The sequence below is a fragment of the Polyodon spathula genome, chromosome 7 (assembly GCF_017654505.1).
Source record: "Polyodon spathula isolate WHYD16114869_AA chromosome 7, ASM1765450v1, whole genome shotgun sequence".
Taxonomy (NCBI): domain Eukaryota; kingdom Metazoa; phylum Chordata; class Actinopteri; order Acipenseriformes; family Polyodontidae; genus Polyodon; species Polyodon spathula.
The window spans coordinates 26,767,576-26,785,549 of NC_054540.1; the positions used below are offsets into that span (position 1 = coordinate 26,767,576).

General features: G+C 38.5%; 1 protein-coding gene across 1 annotated transcript in view; it reads right to left on the reverse strand.

The window, feature by feature from the left end:
• Positions 1-6,702: 6,702 nt before the first annotated feature.
• Positions 6,703-17,974, reverse strand: part of LOC121317823 (protein O-mannosyl-transferase TMTC1-like) — a 95,180-nt gene continuing 83,908 nt past the window's right edge. Inside the window, exons 15-19 of the mRNA XM_041253926.1 lie at positions 17,568-17,712; positions 11,931-12,068; positions 9,953-10,075; positions 8,480-8,557; positions 6,703-7,350 (exon numbers count right to left, since the gene is read on the reverse strand). Coding sequence (XP_041109860.1) covers positions 7,201-7,350; positions 8,480-8,557; positions 9,953-10,075; positions 11,931-12,068; positions 17,568-17,712 — 634 coding nt within the window. The 3' untranslated portion in view covers positions 6,703-7,200. The remainder of the gene's footprint in view (positions 7,351-8,479; positions 8,558-9,952; positions 10,076-11,930; positions 12,069-17,567; positions 17,713-17,974) is intronic.

The window sequence follows — 17,974 nt, forward strand, 5'->3', positions numbered from 1 at the left end:
TATTACAAACGTATAATTCTACAGTTTGATTCTGTTCCACTGCTAAAGTAATAATAATAATAATAATTGAAACACCAAACATTAATTTTGTCACCACACCCAACTGACAAAAGGTATATTACACAATAACCCCAGACTGTAAAACATTTGAAACATATTCCTGGTAATGTTATCGTCTAAAAGTGAATCATTCATGCTATACATTTTAACAAATCAATACTTATATTTAACTGAAGATAGAAAAGTAGTGTGGGTGGGAGGGGGCCCCAACCTGCAACATGTATTGATGTACATGTGTGTGTTTCTGGTACATTAACCCCTGTGTATTCAATGAATTACAGAGCTGGATTGTTTTGTTTGTTTTGGTAAATAACTCCACATTCTGCATACATCAATAGATTCAGAGAGTCCATAAAAGAAAGGCTGCTTATTATTAAAACTTTTAATAATTGGGTTAATTTCACAAACACATCAACTAATGGAATAGAAAGTTACAGTGCAGGTGTGGCATCAGATTTGTTCCGCTGGGTTACATATTTACACTTTTTATGTGCAGATGTACTGTAATTATACATATGCATTCCATTTACACAAATCCACAGGAAATTCAAGTGACCATACAGCGTATTTTAAAAAAAGAGAATCACAAAGGCATATCTGTCAACATTGGATATTTAAAATAAGGGAGCTTTTGTAAACTGAAATCTTAGTGGCCTGAATTGAAGTGAATACCTACATAAGACAAAGGAATACAACTATTCCACTTTATTAATTGGTAGAATAATAGTCTGTGATACGGTGCTCCTTTTAATTGCTTTTAAAAAATAAGCCAAATTACACAACAGTGTGGTATTGCAATGTTATTCATTACACTGGACATATGTGGTGGAACAATTATTCTACTGTCAGTAACATTTCTATGGCTGGGTATACATGTGAAAATCGACTCTACAGTCATGAATACAACATGAAACAACAAGAGAACATCCTTTGGTCAGGATGACTAAGGGCAGGGTCAATCGATTTCTCACGATAAAAATAGCTGTAAAAACCCATGTAAACCGGAGCAAGACTCGTGCTTGTGGTTCATGAGATTTCATCAGTCAAGATCCCGTTTAACTGACGGAATCTCACGTTCCCTTTCAATTAGAAGACGACCACCACAACATACTTATGGGATATGCCTTCCTATTGGTAGGTATTCACTGAGCTCTTTATATCAGAGCTGCTGATAGGCCTCTTCCTGGAGTGAAGTCTCTTTTTTCTCCTTTCCTCAGTAGCCTGCTCCCTTGCGTTGCAGGCTGCCTTTTCTTACTGAATGTCGTGTGTGAGCGACTGCCTGTGCAGTATTGATTTAAAGGAGTGCGTGTGTTTTCTTTTTTAGCCTACACTCTTGGGGAGAACGCAGTTAGGTTAGGCTTTACTTCACCTCTGCTGTTGAATGATTCCGCTGGCTGCTGTGCACACAGTTGGGCAAAATATAAATATATATATATATATATATTACTGTCGCGTAACACCACTTTGCCCGTGTTGTGCTGTGAATTAGCTGCAGTGCAGTTTAAAAAAACAAAAAAACTAAACAAACAACAGCCAGTCAGCTGTGTTTTCTTTCACCAGGGCTGTGTTCTAACCTGGCCAGACGATGGCCATACTCTGTGTGGGTGTCCAGCGGGCCACTTTGGCCCTTGCGGACGAAAAAGTTTTGACATCTGCGCGAGTTTTCAGCCCTAGGTTCGTCACAATAGACTAAGAGGGCCACGGGGGCGGACAATCCATCCCCTGTGTACCAACAGTCAGCGCCCAGCTGTGGAGGAGATCCTGCACCACTCACACCAAGAATGCCTACCCAGGCACATACCATTTACTGAACGGTCCTGGTCCCCACGGCTCCACTGGGTGACCTGAGGCAGCAGGAAAATGGGCCCTCCCGCAAGGCAGGGGGAACGCAAGGCATGGTGCGTTCAAGCAACAGCGTTTTAGGAGGCAGTTCCAAGGCTGTCGAACTAGGCAGTCGCCTCAGCATGTTCTGCCTTAACATCAGCAGCCCCAGCAGGGGGCCCAGAAGGCTTGCAGCCTCAGACCCGTCCCTTCACAACACACCAGCTGCAATATTGGTGCACTTGCACCTCAGACTCCTGGGTGCTCGCCACTGTGTACACCAGTTACACGCTACAACTACCCATGGGGCTTCCTCCCTTTGGAGGGGTCACAAACACTTCCGTAACAGACCCCCTCCAGGTCTCAGCACTTCAGCAGGAAGTGGCTGCCTTGCTACGCAAGCAAGCCATTCGCCTGGTAGACCCCATCTCCCATGGAGACGGGTACAAATGGAGATATTTTCAGAACTGATGTCTGACTAAGGGTCATCACCCAGTCTCTTGCCCTATGCCAGTTATCTTGCAGTTTCTGCAAGAACTGCTTGATGCCGGTAGGTCACCTTCTACACTGAAGGTGTACTTGGTGGCCAATTCTGTGTGCCATGTCCCTGTTGATTCTGATTCTCTGGGCGTGCATTTCTTGGAAAGCTGTTTTCTCCAGGGAGTCTCGGCAAATAATGAAGAGCGGACAAGGTTAAATCTGACAAGTTACAACAAAGGAAAATGGCCAATCAGGTTGTATTTGGCTACGGCTATGGAAAGTATCACCAGATTAACAAATATTGAACTCTTGACATTTAGGCCACGGGTGTGCTCCAAGAATAAGGAAACAGGTATCAAAATAAGGTTTTATTACATTTCATAACACAGTAATACCAATTAATAAGTACACAATATTTTACAGTGAAATGCCACAAACTATGAATAAAAAAGCCAAAACACAAAACAAAAACGCCTTCATTTAGTTTGTTATAAGGACTAGGTCATCAAATAACATAATAAGTGCAGCAGGCAGCATTTGTACATTAAGGAGCTCCAGGTGTGACTAATGGAAGAGATGCCAGGACTCTGGTCCTTCTATTTCTAGTGAACAAACTGAACTTTAGTATTGAGGATACAATATTCTAAATAAAATCATAACTTTGTCATGCCCCCATTTAAACTCATTTTTACAATATCTTAGAAATACTGTGATTTAAAATAAAATCACAACCTGGTTTAACGCATTCAGAATAAAAAGGCAAATAGAAATAATGATAAACAATACAATTGATTATACACATTTTATATAATAAGTTAGAACAAATAAATAACAGAACATGTATTGCGGGTTTTACTTATTTAATCACCATACTTTGAGCTGATATGCAGCGATAGATGCTAATTTAAAAAAAAAAAAAAAAAAAAAAAAAACAGAATTTTTTTTTTTTTTTTATTCCCAGAAAAGAACACAAACTCCTCTACATTCATCATACATTTTAGTATGCATTTCATCTTTTAGGGTCACTTCAGCCTCATTTCTTCAACTCTGTCCTATTTTTTGCACCCTCTTGTGATTTTATTTTGGCTTCTGATCCTCAGTGGACCTTTCCACAATAGGTGTTTGTCATGCCAAATCATTCAGTAATCATTTGATTCAAGCAGTGGGGTTATTCAATTAATCTAAAAACTCAGTGGTATTTAAATCATTAAAAGAAGTTGACTTTTACAGTGCATTTCTTTAAATGTACGGCAAGTAAAATTGCAGGATTGGAAATATTATAATATTTAAATGCTGGGTGCATTTAGATCAGCCACAGTTTAAAAGAATATTGAGAATACTGGGTATGCAATGCCCCGAATAGTCAAGAGAAGAAAATGTATTGACAACGCAAGTGTGATTAAAAACAAATCCATGTAAAAAAAGAGTTATTCGCTGGTACCAACTGCCTGTGGTCAAAATTTAAGAAACTACATTGTCAAAAAAACTGCAACTCCCAGCCCTTTTCTAATTTCCCAAACTTTTGTAGCAGAATATACAGTGCTTATAGAAAGTCTACACCTCCTTTCAACATTTTCACCTTTTGTTGCCTTATAGCCTGGAATTAAAATGCATTTATATATATATATATATATATATATATATATATATATATATATATATATATATATATATATATATATATATATATATAAAATTTCATTTATCTACACATCCTACCCCACAACTTCCAAGTGAAAAAAAACTATTCTAGAAATTTGTAGATAATTAATTAAAAATAAAAACTGAAATAGTGTCCACCCCCCTTGTAATAGCAATCCTAAATTAGCTCAGGTGTAACCAATCGCCTTCAAAATCACACACCCAAGTTAAGTGGCCTCCATCTGTGTTAAATTGTAGCGAGTCACATAATTTCAGGATAAATTCAGCAGTTCCTGTAGGTTCCCTCTGCTGGGTAGTGCATTTCAAAGCAAAGACTCAATCATGAGCACCAAGGCGCTATCAAAAGAACTCCGGTACAAAGCTGTTGAAAGGCACAGATCAGGGGATGGGTATAAAAAAAATATCAAAGGCTTTGAATATCCCTTGGAGCACAGTCAAGACAATTATTAAGAAGTGGAAGGTGTATGGCACCACCAAGACCCTGCCTAGATCAGGCTATCCCTCCAAACTGGATGACCAAGCAAGAAGGAGACTGATCAGAGAGGCTACCAAAAGGCCAATTTCAACTTCACAAGAGCTACACGCTTTTATGGCCAAAACTGGTGACAACAATATCCCAAGCACTCCACAAATCTGGAAGTGAAGGTATGGTGGCAAGAAGAAAGCCATTACTCAAGGAAGCCCACCTTGAATCCTGTTTGAAGTATGCAAACAAACACTCAGGAGATTCTATAGCCATGTGGCAAAAAGTTTTGTGGTCTGACAAAACTAAAATGTAACTTTTTGGCCTAAATGCAAAGTGTTACATTTGATGCAAACCAAATACAGTGCATCAACAAAAGAACACCATCCCTACTGTGAAGCATGGTGGTGGCAGCATCATGTTATGGTGTTGTTTCTCATCGGCAGGGACTGGGGCACTTGTCAGGATAGAAGGGAAAATGAATGGAGCAAAGTACGGAGAAGTCATTGAAGAAAACCTGCTGCCCTCTGCAAGAAAGCTCAAACTGGGATGGAAGTTCATCTTTCAGCATGACAACCCAAAGCACACAGCCAAAGCTACACTGGAGTGGCTAAGGAACAAAAAGGTAAATGTCCTTGAGTGGCCCAGTCAGAGCACTGACCTAAATCCAATCGAAAATTTGTGGCATCACGAAGATTACTGTCCATCAACGCTCCCCAAGGAACTTGACATAGCTTGAACAGTTTTGCAAAGAAGAATGGTCAAATATTCACCAAATCTAGGTGTGCAAAGTTGGTAGAGACCTATCCCTACAGACTCACAGCTGTAATTGCTTCCAAAGGTGCTTCTACCAAGTATTAACTCAGGGGGGTGGACACTTATGATCTTTCAGTTTTGTATTTTTAATACATACTTTTTTCCCTTAACAGTGTCGAGTATGGTGTGTAGATAAGTGGGGAAAAAATCCACATTTAAATGTATGAAACTCTGAAGCACTGGCTCAACAAAAATATATAAAAAAAATTCTTACCCTATGCACTAGTGCTCAATACTACTAGGCTATCCACTGCACATAATCAGTTCTCTGCAAATGTTTTTGTTTTTTCAGAGATCAGATATTATTATCATATACTGTTATCAAACTCCGTGGCCCAAAACTACCCGAAAATAAATAAAATAAACATGAGCATGGCTTTCATATTGCTGGCTTAATAAAAAACAATAATGCCCGAGTACTGTAAACCAGTACAAACAAATTGCGAGCTCAAGATTTCTGATGCAAAAATCAAAAGAATGAATCCACTCATCCATCATTTTTAAGAAAGCTTTCAATTTTCAATCTTATCTTTATATGTAAATTACTGGGTAAGGGCGTCTGCCAAGAAATAACAATTCTGTGCAGTTCACAAGGAAGTCAGGCCTATTTAATTTCACTAAATCAGGGAAAGCATAAGTGTTTATTTCATGAGTGAAGTTGAAGAGCTATAGTGACTGTGCAAACCATCTCAGCCCTGTAATATAAGCAATGCTTTATTTTTTAAGTGGATGGGAAACGGCAAACACTATTTGCAAGTTATAAATGGCACAACAAACCAAATATAGAAAGACACTTTTTTTTTTTTTTTTTTTTTGCCATAAATGAACTGCTAGCCAGGGTTAACTGTATTAAAGAACAACATTCAGAATTGCTGACCTGCAGGGGCGCCAGCGTGGTTATTTTCTCCTGTTGGAGGTTCAAAACAGTTCGGAATTGGGCCTCAAACCGCTCATTCTTGCGTCCCAAAATTTATTTCATTACACACACCACACTCCCACTGTCCTTATTGTAACAGTCTACTCAAAATGTCAGAGAAATTTGTAATGATCGCTTTCACAGTCTGAAGCCATGTCTATCTCTCATCTCTTCCTGATATGCGTTTCCTTAGTAACGTCATACCTTTGTGCATCATCGGTACTTGTCGATATTTTCCAGATTTAATGATATTTTTATGTATCTCGGTGCTCGAAAATTGATCACAGAGATTTAATTTCTTGCTCATTATGAAAGTAAACCAAGTACGACCCCAAAGCCAAAAAACACTTTATGTGAGATACGGACTTTAATGTATTTTCATTTTTTTGTATTTAATGTACTATGTCCTGTATTTCACTGTATCTAATGTATTATGCATTGTTCCTCACTATCTTGTAAAGTGCTTTGTGATGGTGGTCCACTGTGAAAGGCGCTATATAAAATAAATATTGATTAATTGATTGCTGGATAATGCAAAATAATGTCACATTTTTGTTTCTGCCTTAGGGTTTACACCCTTGCTCATTATCGTTTTTGTAGGGAAAATTATAAACTCAATTAATTCCAGGCAATCTATGACTTCCCATAGAAGTCCATTGTACACCAAGTAAAAAAAATAAGAACTTTAACAATGTTGAATGAACACATTAAAATAAGCTTATCAAAACTTTGTATTACATTTACTATAGTGATGTTATCAGTTCTGAAAACAGTGTTTTGTTTTGTTTTTTAATGCTCACAGGCTACCCCAAACTTTCAGGAAACGGGTGGGTGTTCTTTTTTCCTTGATATTTAGATACCAGAAAATGAACAAATCCTCTCCATTTCTTTGTCCTGAGTTGGCAGTACACCCATGGTGTCTTTGTCTCCTAATCCAGCTCTGATCATCCTGGTTTCTTCCTCTGGCAATATATTTGCTTATTCAGGTCTTAAGATGAAAATCTGCTCTTTTCTCTCCCTGAAGTTGCTTTTCTAAGCGGTCCAGCTTGGCCAGGTTCTCTTTCAGAAGCTTGCTGCCCGGAGACAGCTGTAAGGCTTTTGAGTAATACACCCGTGCTGACACGTAGTCTCCCTGCAAAGACAAGGCACAACTCATTTAGGAAAGACACAAAATTCATTAGGAAGAAAGTTTGTAACGGTCACTCTTCACAACTGAGAAGCAGTTGCACTGTCCTTACCTAAGGAAATACTACTGGCCGTATTCCTAGAACTAAATAAGTTAGCAAGAGTAACAACAACAAGTCTGGATGGCAATGGATGGTGCATTAAAGTTAGGCCTAACAAGTCAAGCAGAGCAGCAATGTAATTGAAAACCAAACAAATACAGGAAACAAAGTATCAAATTAAAGTAGAAAAAACCCAAACAGAAAAGGAACGATCTCACCAACAGATAAGGAAGTGCAGCAAAGTGGCCAATAACAATGGCGATTGCAGAAGGTTGAAAAAATTGAATACGTTGAAAATGATGAGTCTGTCCAGTAGTACCGAGTTGAATGGTGAACAGTTGTTTGGAAAAAATCAGGACTGAACACACAAAACAACAAACACTAAACAGACCTTAAAAAACAGCTAAACTTAAACAAGTAACCGTGAAAACAAAAAGAAGAGTTTAGACAAAGTGCAGGATATAAATACATTTTAAAAATATGACTACACTGGAATTATCTAAAGATGCTAAGATTTAAGTTTGCAGTGCTGTCAGAGAAAGGGAGTCCCCCACAAGACCTAATCAGCCAGCTTTAGTACAGGTGCTGGCTCCAAAAGAGCTCTGGGATTGGAGGAGTGCATATTTAAATGAGCCAATGAGGAGAAAGGATAAACAGAAGGTGGTTGCAAGGAACTGTGGGAAATGAAGTTTTAACCTGGCCAGGCTATTGACCCCAATCAAAAGGGACAGGTGGGTGAGATTTACACTCACATAATGTAGCATGGGAATGTCAGTGCTCACCACTTGTAAAACGCTGAAGTATGTGAAAGGCACTACAATATACAGCATAAGTGACATTGGTACTAATTTAAAATGTCACTCAACAGCAATGCAGAACAGACCAAAGCTCTTTTCTTGCAGATAAAGTCATTCATAACAATTTCTGGTCAAAACATTTTTTGAGTAATTGTACTAATTTATTTTACTATTTCTGCATTCATACATGGTTCAAAACCATTTATTTCTATACATTAAGCTTTTAAAAACACGGTACCTTGATGTGCTGGATTCCTCCCATGTTCATCCAGGCTTGTGACTGATCTGGGTTTAATGCCACTGCTTGCTTATAGCTCTGGTATTTACAAAAATATAAATAAAAGACAATGCTCATGACACATGTTGCCAGAATGCTATGACTCATATCTATGCTTATAGATTGAGGTAAATAGCTTCATATCCGTGTCAATCCATGGGACTGACGGACACGAGGTAATCCATTTTAAACTGGAATCCGTCACATATCCGACTGCGGTGGGACCAGAGTAAGGGCGCATATGTAAAAAGTCGGATGAATGAATCCTATTTTAAAAATACCGTTATACACAGCTGTAACAATTAATATAGTCACACAATTACTGTTTTGAGATTCAGCTTTTATTAGGGAGCTCCCCTAAATCCCTTGTTTAGAAAGATACAGAGTATTAATGCTTGTGACAGAGTAATCTGCTGTGCGGGTGTGTGCATTCTCTGAGTGACAGGCAGGAGATCGAGACACAGGTTGAAGGAGATACACCCTGCAGGCGATCAGGATTTATTTACATAAACACACTGAACAGCTCACGTTACACTACCAGCAATGGTTGCAGATGGAGCACATACAACACAGTGTACGAAAACTTTGCCAGGATCTACAATCTCTGAACCAACATTCCCTGTTCAATAATAAACTAACATTGCTGAAGAGGTTGATCATGGCGGATAAATGGCTAGAGCGGATACGTGATGGATTACTGTGACCAATACAAAACATGAACCTCTAGAGGGAACCGAGGCATTAAAAGCACATCTTGGTATTTCCATATTTACAATAATAAGTAGTAACCCAATGATCAGTTTCTTGAGTGTGGGTATCCAGGTAATTACAGGCAACTGAAATAAATTAAAATGTTATCTAAACACAAAAGCAACTACTAAAGGCACAGTCCAATTTTTTACTGTCATTTACAGAAACAATCTTCCGGAAAGGTTTTGCACCTTGGGTCACTTATTTTTTCTTTCTAGTTTTGTAATGCTAAAAATAATATGCCCACAGCCCATGTGCCACAACAATGACGAAAGTGAATTGGTAGGCTGCGTGTTGATAGGAAATAGGCGGAAGTTACAATTCTAAATAGAGTACTTTCTTGTTGATTTCCTGTATCCGGATAGGGATTTTAAATGACCCATTATGAGAGGGATTCAAAAATAGAATCAACCCAACTACGCCTCATTCCTTGCTGGCAGTTCTGTAGTATTTCATCTTCCTAGTCTTGACATGTGTATTAAAAAGGTGCAGAGCTTGTTTTTTTCTTTTATTCAGACTAGCCCCTTTACAAACAGTTAAGACAGATCACTTTCCATTTTCAGTGAGTTGTAAAGACAAAATCAACACAATTTAAACGGCAAATTTATCTATATTTAATGAATCAGCTTATCAATGCACTTATCCAATTGTGAATGTTTTATAAAGTATACAACAAAAACATACCTCAAAAGCAAGGTCAAGAAGGTTCATTTCTCTCAGTTGGTTTCCTTTTGAAAATAACAGCTCAGCCTTGACCCGGGGGTCCTTGTGATTGACCTGGTTGGCTTTTTCCAGAGCATCAAGAGCCTACAAAAACAAATAATATTCATCAATGGGTCTGAAAACTCCTAGCTCTGTTAGACATTGAGGTTAACTGGGATACCATCTGGAATAATTTAGGCTTAGCTTTGAGGAACCCTAATAATCAGCTGATTCACTTTAACTTCCTTCATAGGACATACTTAACCCCTCGTAGACATTCTTTATGAGGCTTTCCACTACCCGACTGTTCTCTATGCCCTCGGCACCTTTCTGCATATGGTTTGGGAATGCCTGGCTGTAGCTTTATTCTGGGAGTGGGTTTCCTCTACTTTTTCAACTATGTTTGGAAGGGTAGTCCCTTGCTCCGCTCTGGTTCTTTTATTGAATGATGATTCATCTCCAATTATCTCCACAGCAGAAATGCATTTTGTTGGCTGGCCTCTCTGCAGCAAAGAAAATGGTTACTCTGCATTGGCAGCCGCCACACTCCCTTCCCTAGTGCCAATGGGCTCTAGCATTCCTTGATATCATTTACTTCAAGCTATCTACAGCTCGGATCCATGGTGCCAAGGAACAGACGATTAATGCCTGGAAATGTATACTTGCTCTAATTAAGTCGTTGTTAAATCCAGACTAATTTAGATCTCTGGGGTCCTTGTGGGAGGTAGTGGATGGGAGTGAGGGAGGGGGTAAAAAAAAAAGAGGAAAAAAAATTGGGATCTCATTTGTTCTCTTTTTTCTATTTGTATCTGTACTGTTATTTCTCTATGAGTTCATCAATAAAAAAAAAAAAACATTTGGTCACAAAAAAATAAATGGGTCTGAAAACTGACTTGTAATCCTCAGTAACCTGTACAAAAATAGGACAAAAGCTATTTCATAGGAATTAGCAGGGATTATTACATGTCAGTGTGACGTAACAAGATACAGGCAAACCAAACAAGCCTGTAATCCAGGGGAATTATCAATGCATTGGTTCTTGTTCCTAAAATGTTAATCATGCAGTGAAAAGCAGCTACAAAATCAAATCAACAATTTGACATATTCTCTGAAACAAACAGTACTATGGAAGTAGCTACACTGTAATAAACTGAATATAACAATTATGCTATGATAGTACTGGCTCATAGTTATGCACCTTTTACTAATACGGCAATGTAATGCAGAATCTCTAATGTGACACAAAAATGCTGGACAGTCTTGTATCGGGCACTTTTATAACACCACAGGCCACAGACTTAACATAACATTCTTACCATCTTTACCTACTTAAATCCACACAACTGTTTCTCTTTACTTTGGGCTGTGGAAGCCTACTGTTTACTGTGGTTTTGATTAACCATACTGCATAACAACCAAATACAGTCCCAACAAAGTTTATAGCCATAATCTAATTTAATAGTTGACTTCATAATGGACGCTGATAAATGCAGAAAAAGAACTATGAGTAGGGATAGCAATACAATGCGCTTGATTTAATCATTTTAAGCAGAACATCAGTACTAGCTAGGTCATGAAAGGTAAGACTGGTTATTACTTAAATTAGAAGTTTTTCTCCATTAGCTATAGCCCTGCCAGTGGATATGGTGTCTTCTTATAATTTTTAGATGAGATTAAAATCACTTCCGGTTACCTCAACTAAAAGAATACTAATGGTACAAGATTCCACAGTGCAGTATGTGGTAAATAATTGCAGAAAAACCACAGCAATAATAGCCTAGCTGCCTCAGGATTGAGAGGTTACTATTGCAGACAGAAAGGAAAGTGAGAATGAAAGTGTTGACTCTTGAGGGCAGGCTGGGGCTAAAGGGCAATGAACTATTGTGTAATAAGTGTATTTCATGGAAACACAAGAACAAAATATGCTTTGTAAAGTCTCTCAAAATATTTCTTTATGTACCTCATTATGACTGCCCCGCTTGTTGTGAATTGCAGATAAGAGCCGATAACATTCTATACATGCCACGTTCTTGGATATGATCTCAAGAGTCATCTTCTCTGCTTCTTTGGTTCGACCAGCCATAGCCAAGACTTGGGCCTAGAAAACACATGCATGATCAATCAATCAATCTTTATTTTTATACAGCGCCTTTCATGATAGATCGCCACAAGGCACTTTACAAGGATATAAACATTAAAAAATATTACAAAAAGTAACAATAAGCAGCTAAAATGAACAACAGAATAAAAACAACACAATAAAACAGTAAAACAAGCAATAAAGGGTAAGAAAACGTTACGATATACAAGATAGATTATACAAATGTGTTTCTAATCTAGTTTTAAAGGCAGCAACAGTGGGAGCTTTCCTTACAGGGCTAGGCAGGTCATTTCACAATGTACAGCTGAATGCTCTACCACCAGTGTTTTATTTCTGAATTTTGTGCATAGTAAGTGACCCTGCATCCTTTGATCGGAGTGAGCCTCTTGGAACATATGGGGTTAAAAAGATCATTTAAGTAAGATGGGGCAAGGACATTTAAAGCCTTATAGGTTAAAAGGAGTTCTTTAAAATCTATCCTAAACCGGCCAGGAAGCCAGTACAAAGAGGCTATCACAGGGATAATGTGTTCTTGCCTTAGTCCCTGTTAAAACTTTAGCAGCAGCATTTTGTACATTGCAGATGAGAATTAACAAGGACTACAATTACAGGAGAATAGGGCATTATAGTAATCAATTCTTAAAGATACAAAAGCATGCATCAGTTTCTCAACATCTAGTCAGGAAAGAATACTTTTGAACTTGCCAATATTTCTTAGACTAAAGAAAGAGATTTTGGTAATCTTTCTATTTCTGTGGTTGTGACAGAGAAAGAATAAATCTCGGTTATAAATCTCACTCCTGACCTGGTTGCTGTGTAAAGGGAACAGAGTGCCCCGGACTGAATGGTCAGACAATTCATTCCAAGGGTAAGGTGGAAGTCGGCCATCTAGAAAGGGGGCGGAGCTACGGTACACCAAGTCATTGGTCCAGAGGGAAAGCGATGTGGCAACCGCGGAGGAGAAACTGTTGCACTTACTAACAAAGGGGATATGGCTAGGTGATCTGTTCCTTTTGTTATGGTTAAGCTGAACCGAGAAAGGAGTACTATGAGTTACCATGAGTGTTTTGTTTGTTATTGTTGTGTCTAAAATCTACTTGTTTGTTCTTATTAGACGGCTAACATGATCTGGAGCTGTCGCTAAAAGCCAGCACTAAACCTGGACTACACTTCACAACTGTGCATGAATAAATTGTATTTCACCATGAGCACTTTAGCACTCACTCTGGACTTGTGTGTGTGGCTTTGTGTGTGTTCTACTGTGTTTATTCTTTCAAACTGTGTATTATTATTTCCTTTCCAGACTGCAACCCATTGCTCTGTATTGCCTGGGATTATTCTTTGTGGTCACCAGACCAGAATTATAAATAAACATATTGTTTGGACAGTGAATTTTGTTGTCTGTCATATGTTTTCTAATCACATCACCACTACACCTGCGCACTGCAAACCACTGTGGTTCAAAAGAAAGATCTGGGTCAAAGATCACTTCTAAGTTTTTCATTTCCACTGAGAAGCCATCAAGGACAAAATCAGACAAATGTATATTACGGTATTCTGTTGTTTCTGAGATCCCAGAATCATCACCTCTGTTTTATCAGAGTTTAAGATTAAAACGTTTTTAAACTTTCAATTTTTTTCGTCTTCAAGAAAGGTATTCAAAATATTTGCAGCAGAGGTGTCACCCTGCTTGAAAGATAGATACAATTGGGTATCGTCAGAATAAGAATGAAAATTAACTCCATGGGCCCAATATTCGAAAGGTTTGCGCACCGCGCAGAGGGGTATGCACGTCGCAAATGGCCGTTGTGCCGAAATTGTGCCAAGTTGCCATATTCAAAACGTCCTTTTGCGCGTCACAATCCATTCTGCGCTGTGCAGAAATAAAATGTACGCATCGCGCAATATGGGGGGAGTGGCTGACAATATGTGTGATCCTGGTATATTCGAAGGTATGCGCCAAGAACAAAACCAGGTTTGTGACCCGCAGAATAAGGATTGTAAAAAGACTGCGTTAACTCTGCACACACTACCATTCCAGCACTGACTACAAACAGGCAACAATGAGAAACGTGGGTAGCATGCAGAGTGTCCGTCGACAAGTGGATGTGAATGATGCAAGGCACACCCAGCAACAGCAACCCCGACATAGGCGAAGATATGCTGAAAGGGTGTGCTGGTCTCAGCACACATGAGGAGCTCAGCAATGAGCAAGGTATCGTCTCGACCGAGACTTGCTGACTCATCTATGTCACATGCTGCATGATGACCTGGACAGAACAAACCTGCACAGTCATGACTTGTCTCAACAATTGGTAGTGTTTGTCTTTATGTGTATCCTGGCTACGGGACCTTCCAGATGGTAGCAGGTGATTCAGTGGGGATCACCCAGTCAGCTGTGTCCGCCACCTCAACAAGTTCATAACCGCGTTGCTGCGACATGCTGAGGAACATATTACATTTCCCAGTACCAGAGCAAATGGAGGAGATAATGCTGGGTTTTTATGAGGTCGCACACCTGCCGCGTGTGGTAGGTGCAATTGACTGCACCGTTATTGCTATCTGGGCACCTATTCTGGTTGTCCTGTTCTATCAGGATTCTAGTTGTATTCGGAATAGTGGGAAATTTGAATAGCTATTCCATGCCATGTAAGCAGGGTATTCTGAATGAATCCATCTGTATTCTGGACACCAGTATTCTGAAAACGTGATACTAAATACCCACATAGTATTAAGATACTATCGGAATACTAGTCCTTCTAGACAGCTTATTCAGAAAACCATTTTTTTCCAAACAAGTCGTTGTTTTCTAATGTATATATATATATATATATATATATATATATATATATATATATATATATATATATATATATATATATACACATACACACACAATTTATTATCCTTTAACTAGGTAGTCACGTTGAGATTAAAACCTCTTTTACGAGTGAGACCTAGCCAAGCAGGTAGCAGCAAGTCAATTGGACAACAAGAACAAATACACAATAAAATACAATTAAGACACAAAGGCAAATCAAATTTAAAACAATAAACAAAATACACAAAAGTAGTCAACTATTTAAAACAGTTACAACTCTCAGTCAAGAAATCATGCAGTTTACTTTAAATTGCAATAAAGATATCTCGGTCTGGAACTCATTCCAAGACCATGGGGCATAATAAGCAAAGGATCCTTTACCAGCCCCAGTATGCACACTTGGGATTTTAAAATGCAAAAAAGAATGAGATCTGAGGCTATGGTTACTATGGGAAGCTATAAGGTATTCATTTATATAAGTATATTCATATAATTTACATTGAATAGCCTTATATACCAGAATATACCACCTGCGTAAAGTCAAAGAAGTCCAGCCTACCAAATCGTATAATATACAATGATGAGTATTAAATCTTGTATTTGTAATGTACCTCAATACTGCATGATATAGCGAGTCCAGTTTACCTAAAGTTGATGGTGATGCAAACCTATATACTGCATCACCATAGTCAATTTGTGGCAAAAACATACAAGCAATAAGCCTCTTTTTTGTTTCCATAATAACATATATAACATGTTCATATCATAGTGATATTTATAGCGTATTCCCATGCCCAACAGATGAGTGTGGAAACATGCACTCACCTCTGTTCAGCACACTGCCTTCCTTCTGTTCCTTTAATACGGTCATATTAGCATATGGTAATGCATCGGTAATTAGAAACATGTGATGCAAATGTATTCTAGGTGGACATTCAATAGGCACACAGCGCAATCAAATTTGAATTGCGCGAAAGCCTTAATTCATCTGAATATACCAATATCTGCGCGATAATTGAGATGCGCTAGTTCCAATAACAGCGCACCGCTAGTTCCAATAACAGCGCACCGCTGGCTCAAATAGTGTCAGAGCAGCAGTCTACTCTGGAGTTGGGTAACTGATCCGCCATCTGATCTGGATAGGCGGAGCAGTTACGTGTTTTATCACTGTATTGATCACAATGGACAGCAGTAGTGTGTTTACATATACAGTTATTTGTGTTCTTCACTGCTACACAGGCATATCGGCATCCAACGTGTACCATCAAAGTATGGAAATGAAGAGGGGAGGGGGGTGCTGCCTGCTATCTTTGCTGTGTGTTGCCACACACCTGTAAATTAATTGTATAGATACGTCATACACCCATCTTGAGGCCCATTGCTCTATTTGGCTATTCCATAGGCTGCTGTGCATTACGGGTGAGGGGTGGGCAGCTGCAGTTTGGAGAGCCAAACACAGACTCTAACAATTTCCTAAAGTCAGACCTAAATCAAAGACCTGCAGGGGATCGAAACCAATACATCAAGCTATCTGAGAATTCCACATTTTTAAGGCGATCAATTAACATAGAATGATCAATAGTGTCAAATGCAGCTCCTAAATATAGTAATATAAGAACCAAAAGTAAGCCCATGTGAGAGGATACCAACACATCATTTACCACTTGAATAAGTGCTGTCTCAGTGCTATGAGAAGGCCTGAACCCAGACTGAAATTTCTCATACATGTTATGAGAAGCATGAAGTGAAGTGCAGGAATGCTTAGAGTAGGAGGGGCTGTGTTTCACATCGGTCAAACAGCCGAATTTTAACGAATTGGATAAAGCAAAGGCAGAATACTGCATACATGAAAAGACGAACAGATACATGTAATTCTACTTTTAATTACAATCACCTCATTAACTTACTCCAACAGTTTATTGTTCATTTTGATTGTCCTTTCACTATAACGAACCTCTTGATATCACAAACAAAAGGCTTGGACCTCAACAGGTTCGTTATAGCGAGGGTGTACTGCATTCAAAACTGCAGTGTTTATTTTGGGAAATACTTCCTCAAAAAGCGAAGTGGGAATAGGGTCTAATGCACATGTTGTTGGTTTCATCTTTTAAACTATAGTAACCAGATCCAGTTCAAAAAATCAAGGAAAAATGCTCTAAAGTTTGTTTGGGTATGACCAAGAGTATTATTATTATTACTATTATTGTTAAATGACACATCTAAATTTGGTACGAAGTTAGGTATCTGATTTCTAATGTCAGTGACTTTCTTGTTAAAGTGATTCCTAAAGTCATCACAATATTGACGAGCACTTGATACAACAGACTCTGAATGTGGATTTGTTAATGTTCCTGTAGACTGAAAGAGAATCTAGGATTGTTCTTGTTTGTTTCAATAAGATTTTAATAATAAACTGATCGGAATTAAACACTTTGTGACGCTTGCTATTGAGAACAATAAACCTTGTTTTTATTTATTCCACTTACAATCTACAGTAAACTACAATTTAGCTCTTAAAGGGTAATAGAATATGCCTCTTAACTGTGCATCACACCTTTGCAATGCAAATAACAGAACAAAATATACTGCCTGAATCCAAATATACTGAACTCAGCAATGGAACCCGAGCTCACAGTACATATCTCACCTGCCTGGTAACCCTTAAGAGGACTCACCAATGCCAGCCAGATCTCACTGTTGTCTGGCTGAAGTGCAGCAGCCTCTCTATAGACCTGCAGCGCTTCTTCATATCTCCCAGTGTTATAGTAAAGTGCCCCAAGAGGGGTCAATATTTCAACCTTACGAGTGACGTGTGAAGCCCTGAAAAGCAAAAGAGGAGGCCCCCATTTAACTGACAGAAATGATATATCACCGTATTAATAAGAGGTGTTAACAGAATTCATTATTGAGAACATTTTAAAAGTTGCAAATTGTTTTGTTTTATTAGACGCATAATGTTAAGGAGCTTGCAACTCGTATCTAACAGTTTATAAACAATTCTACTGTGTGTGTGTGTGTGTGTGTGTGTGTGTGTGTGTGTGTGTGTGTGTATATATATATATATATATATATATATATATAT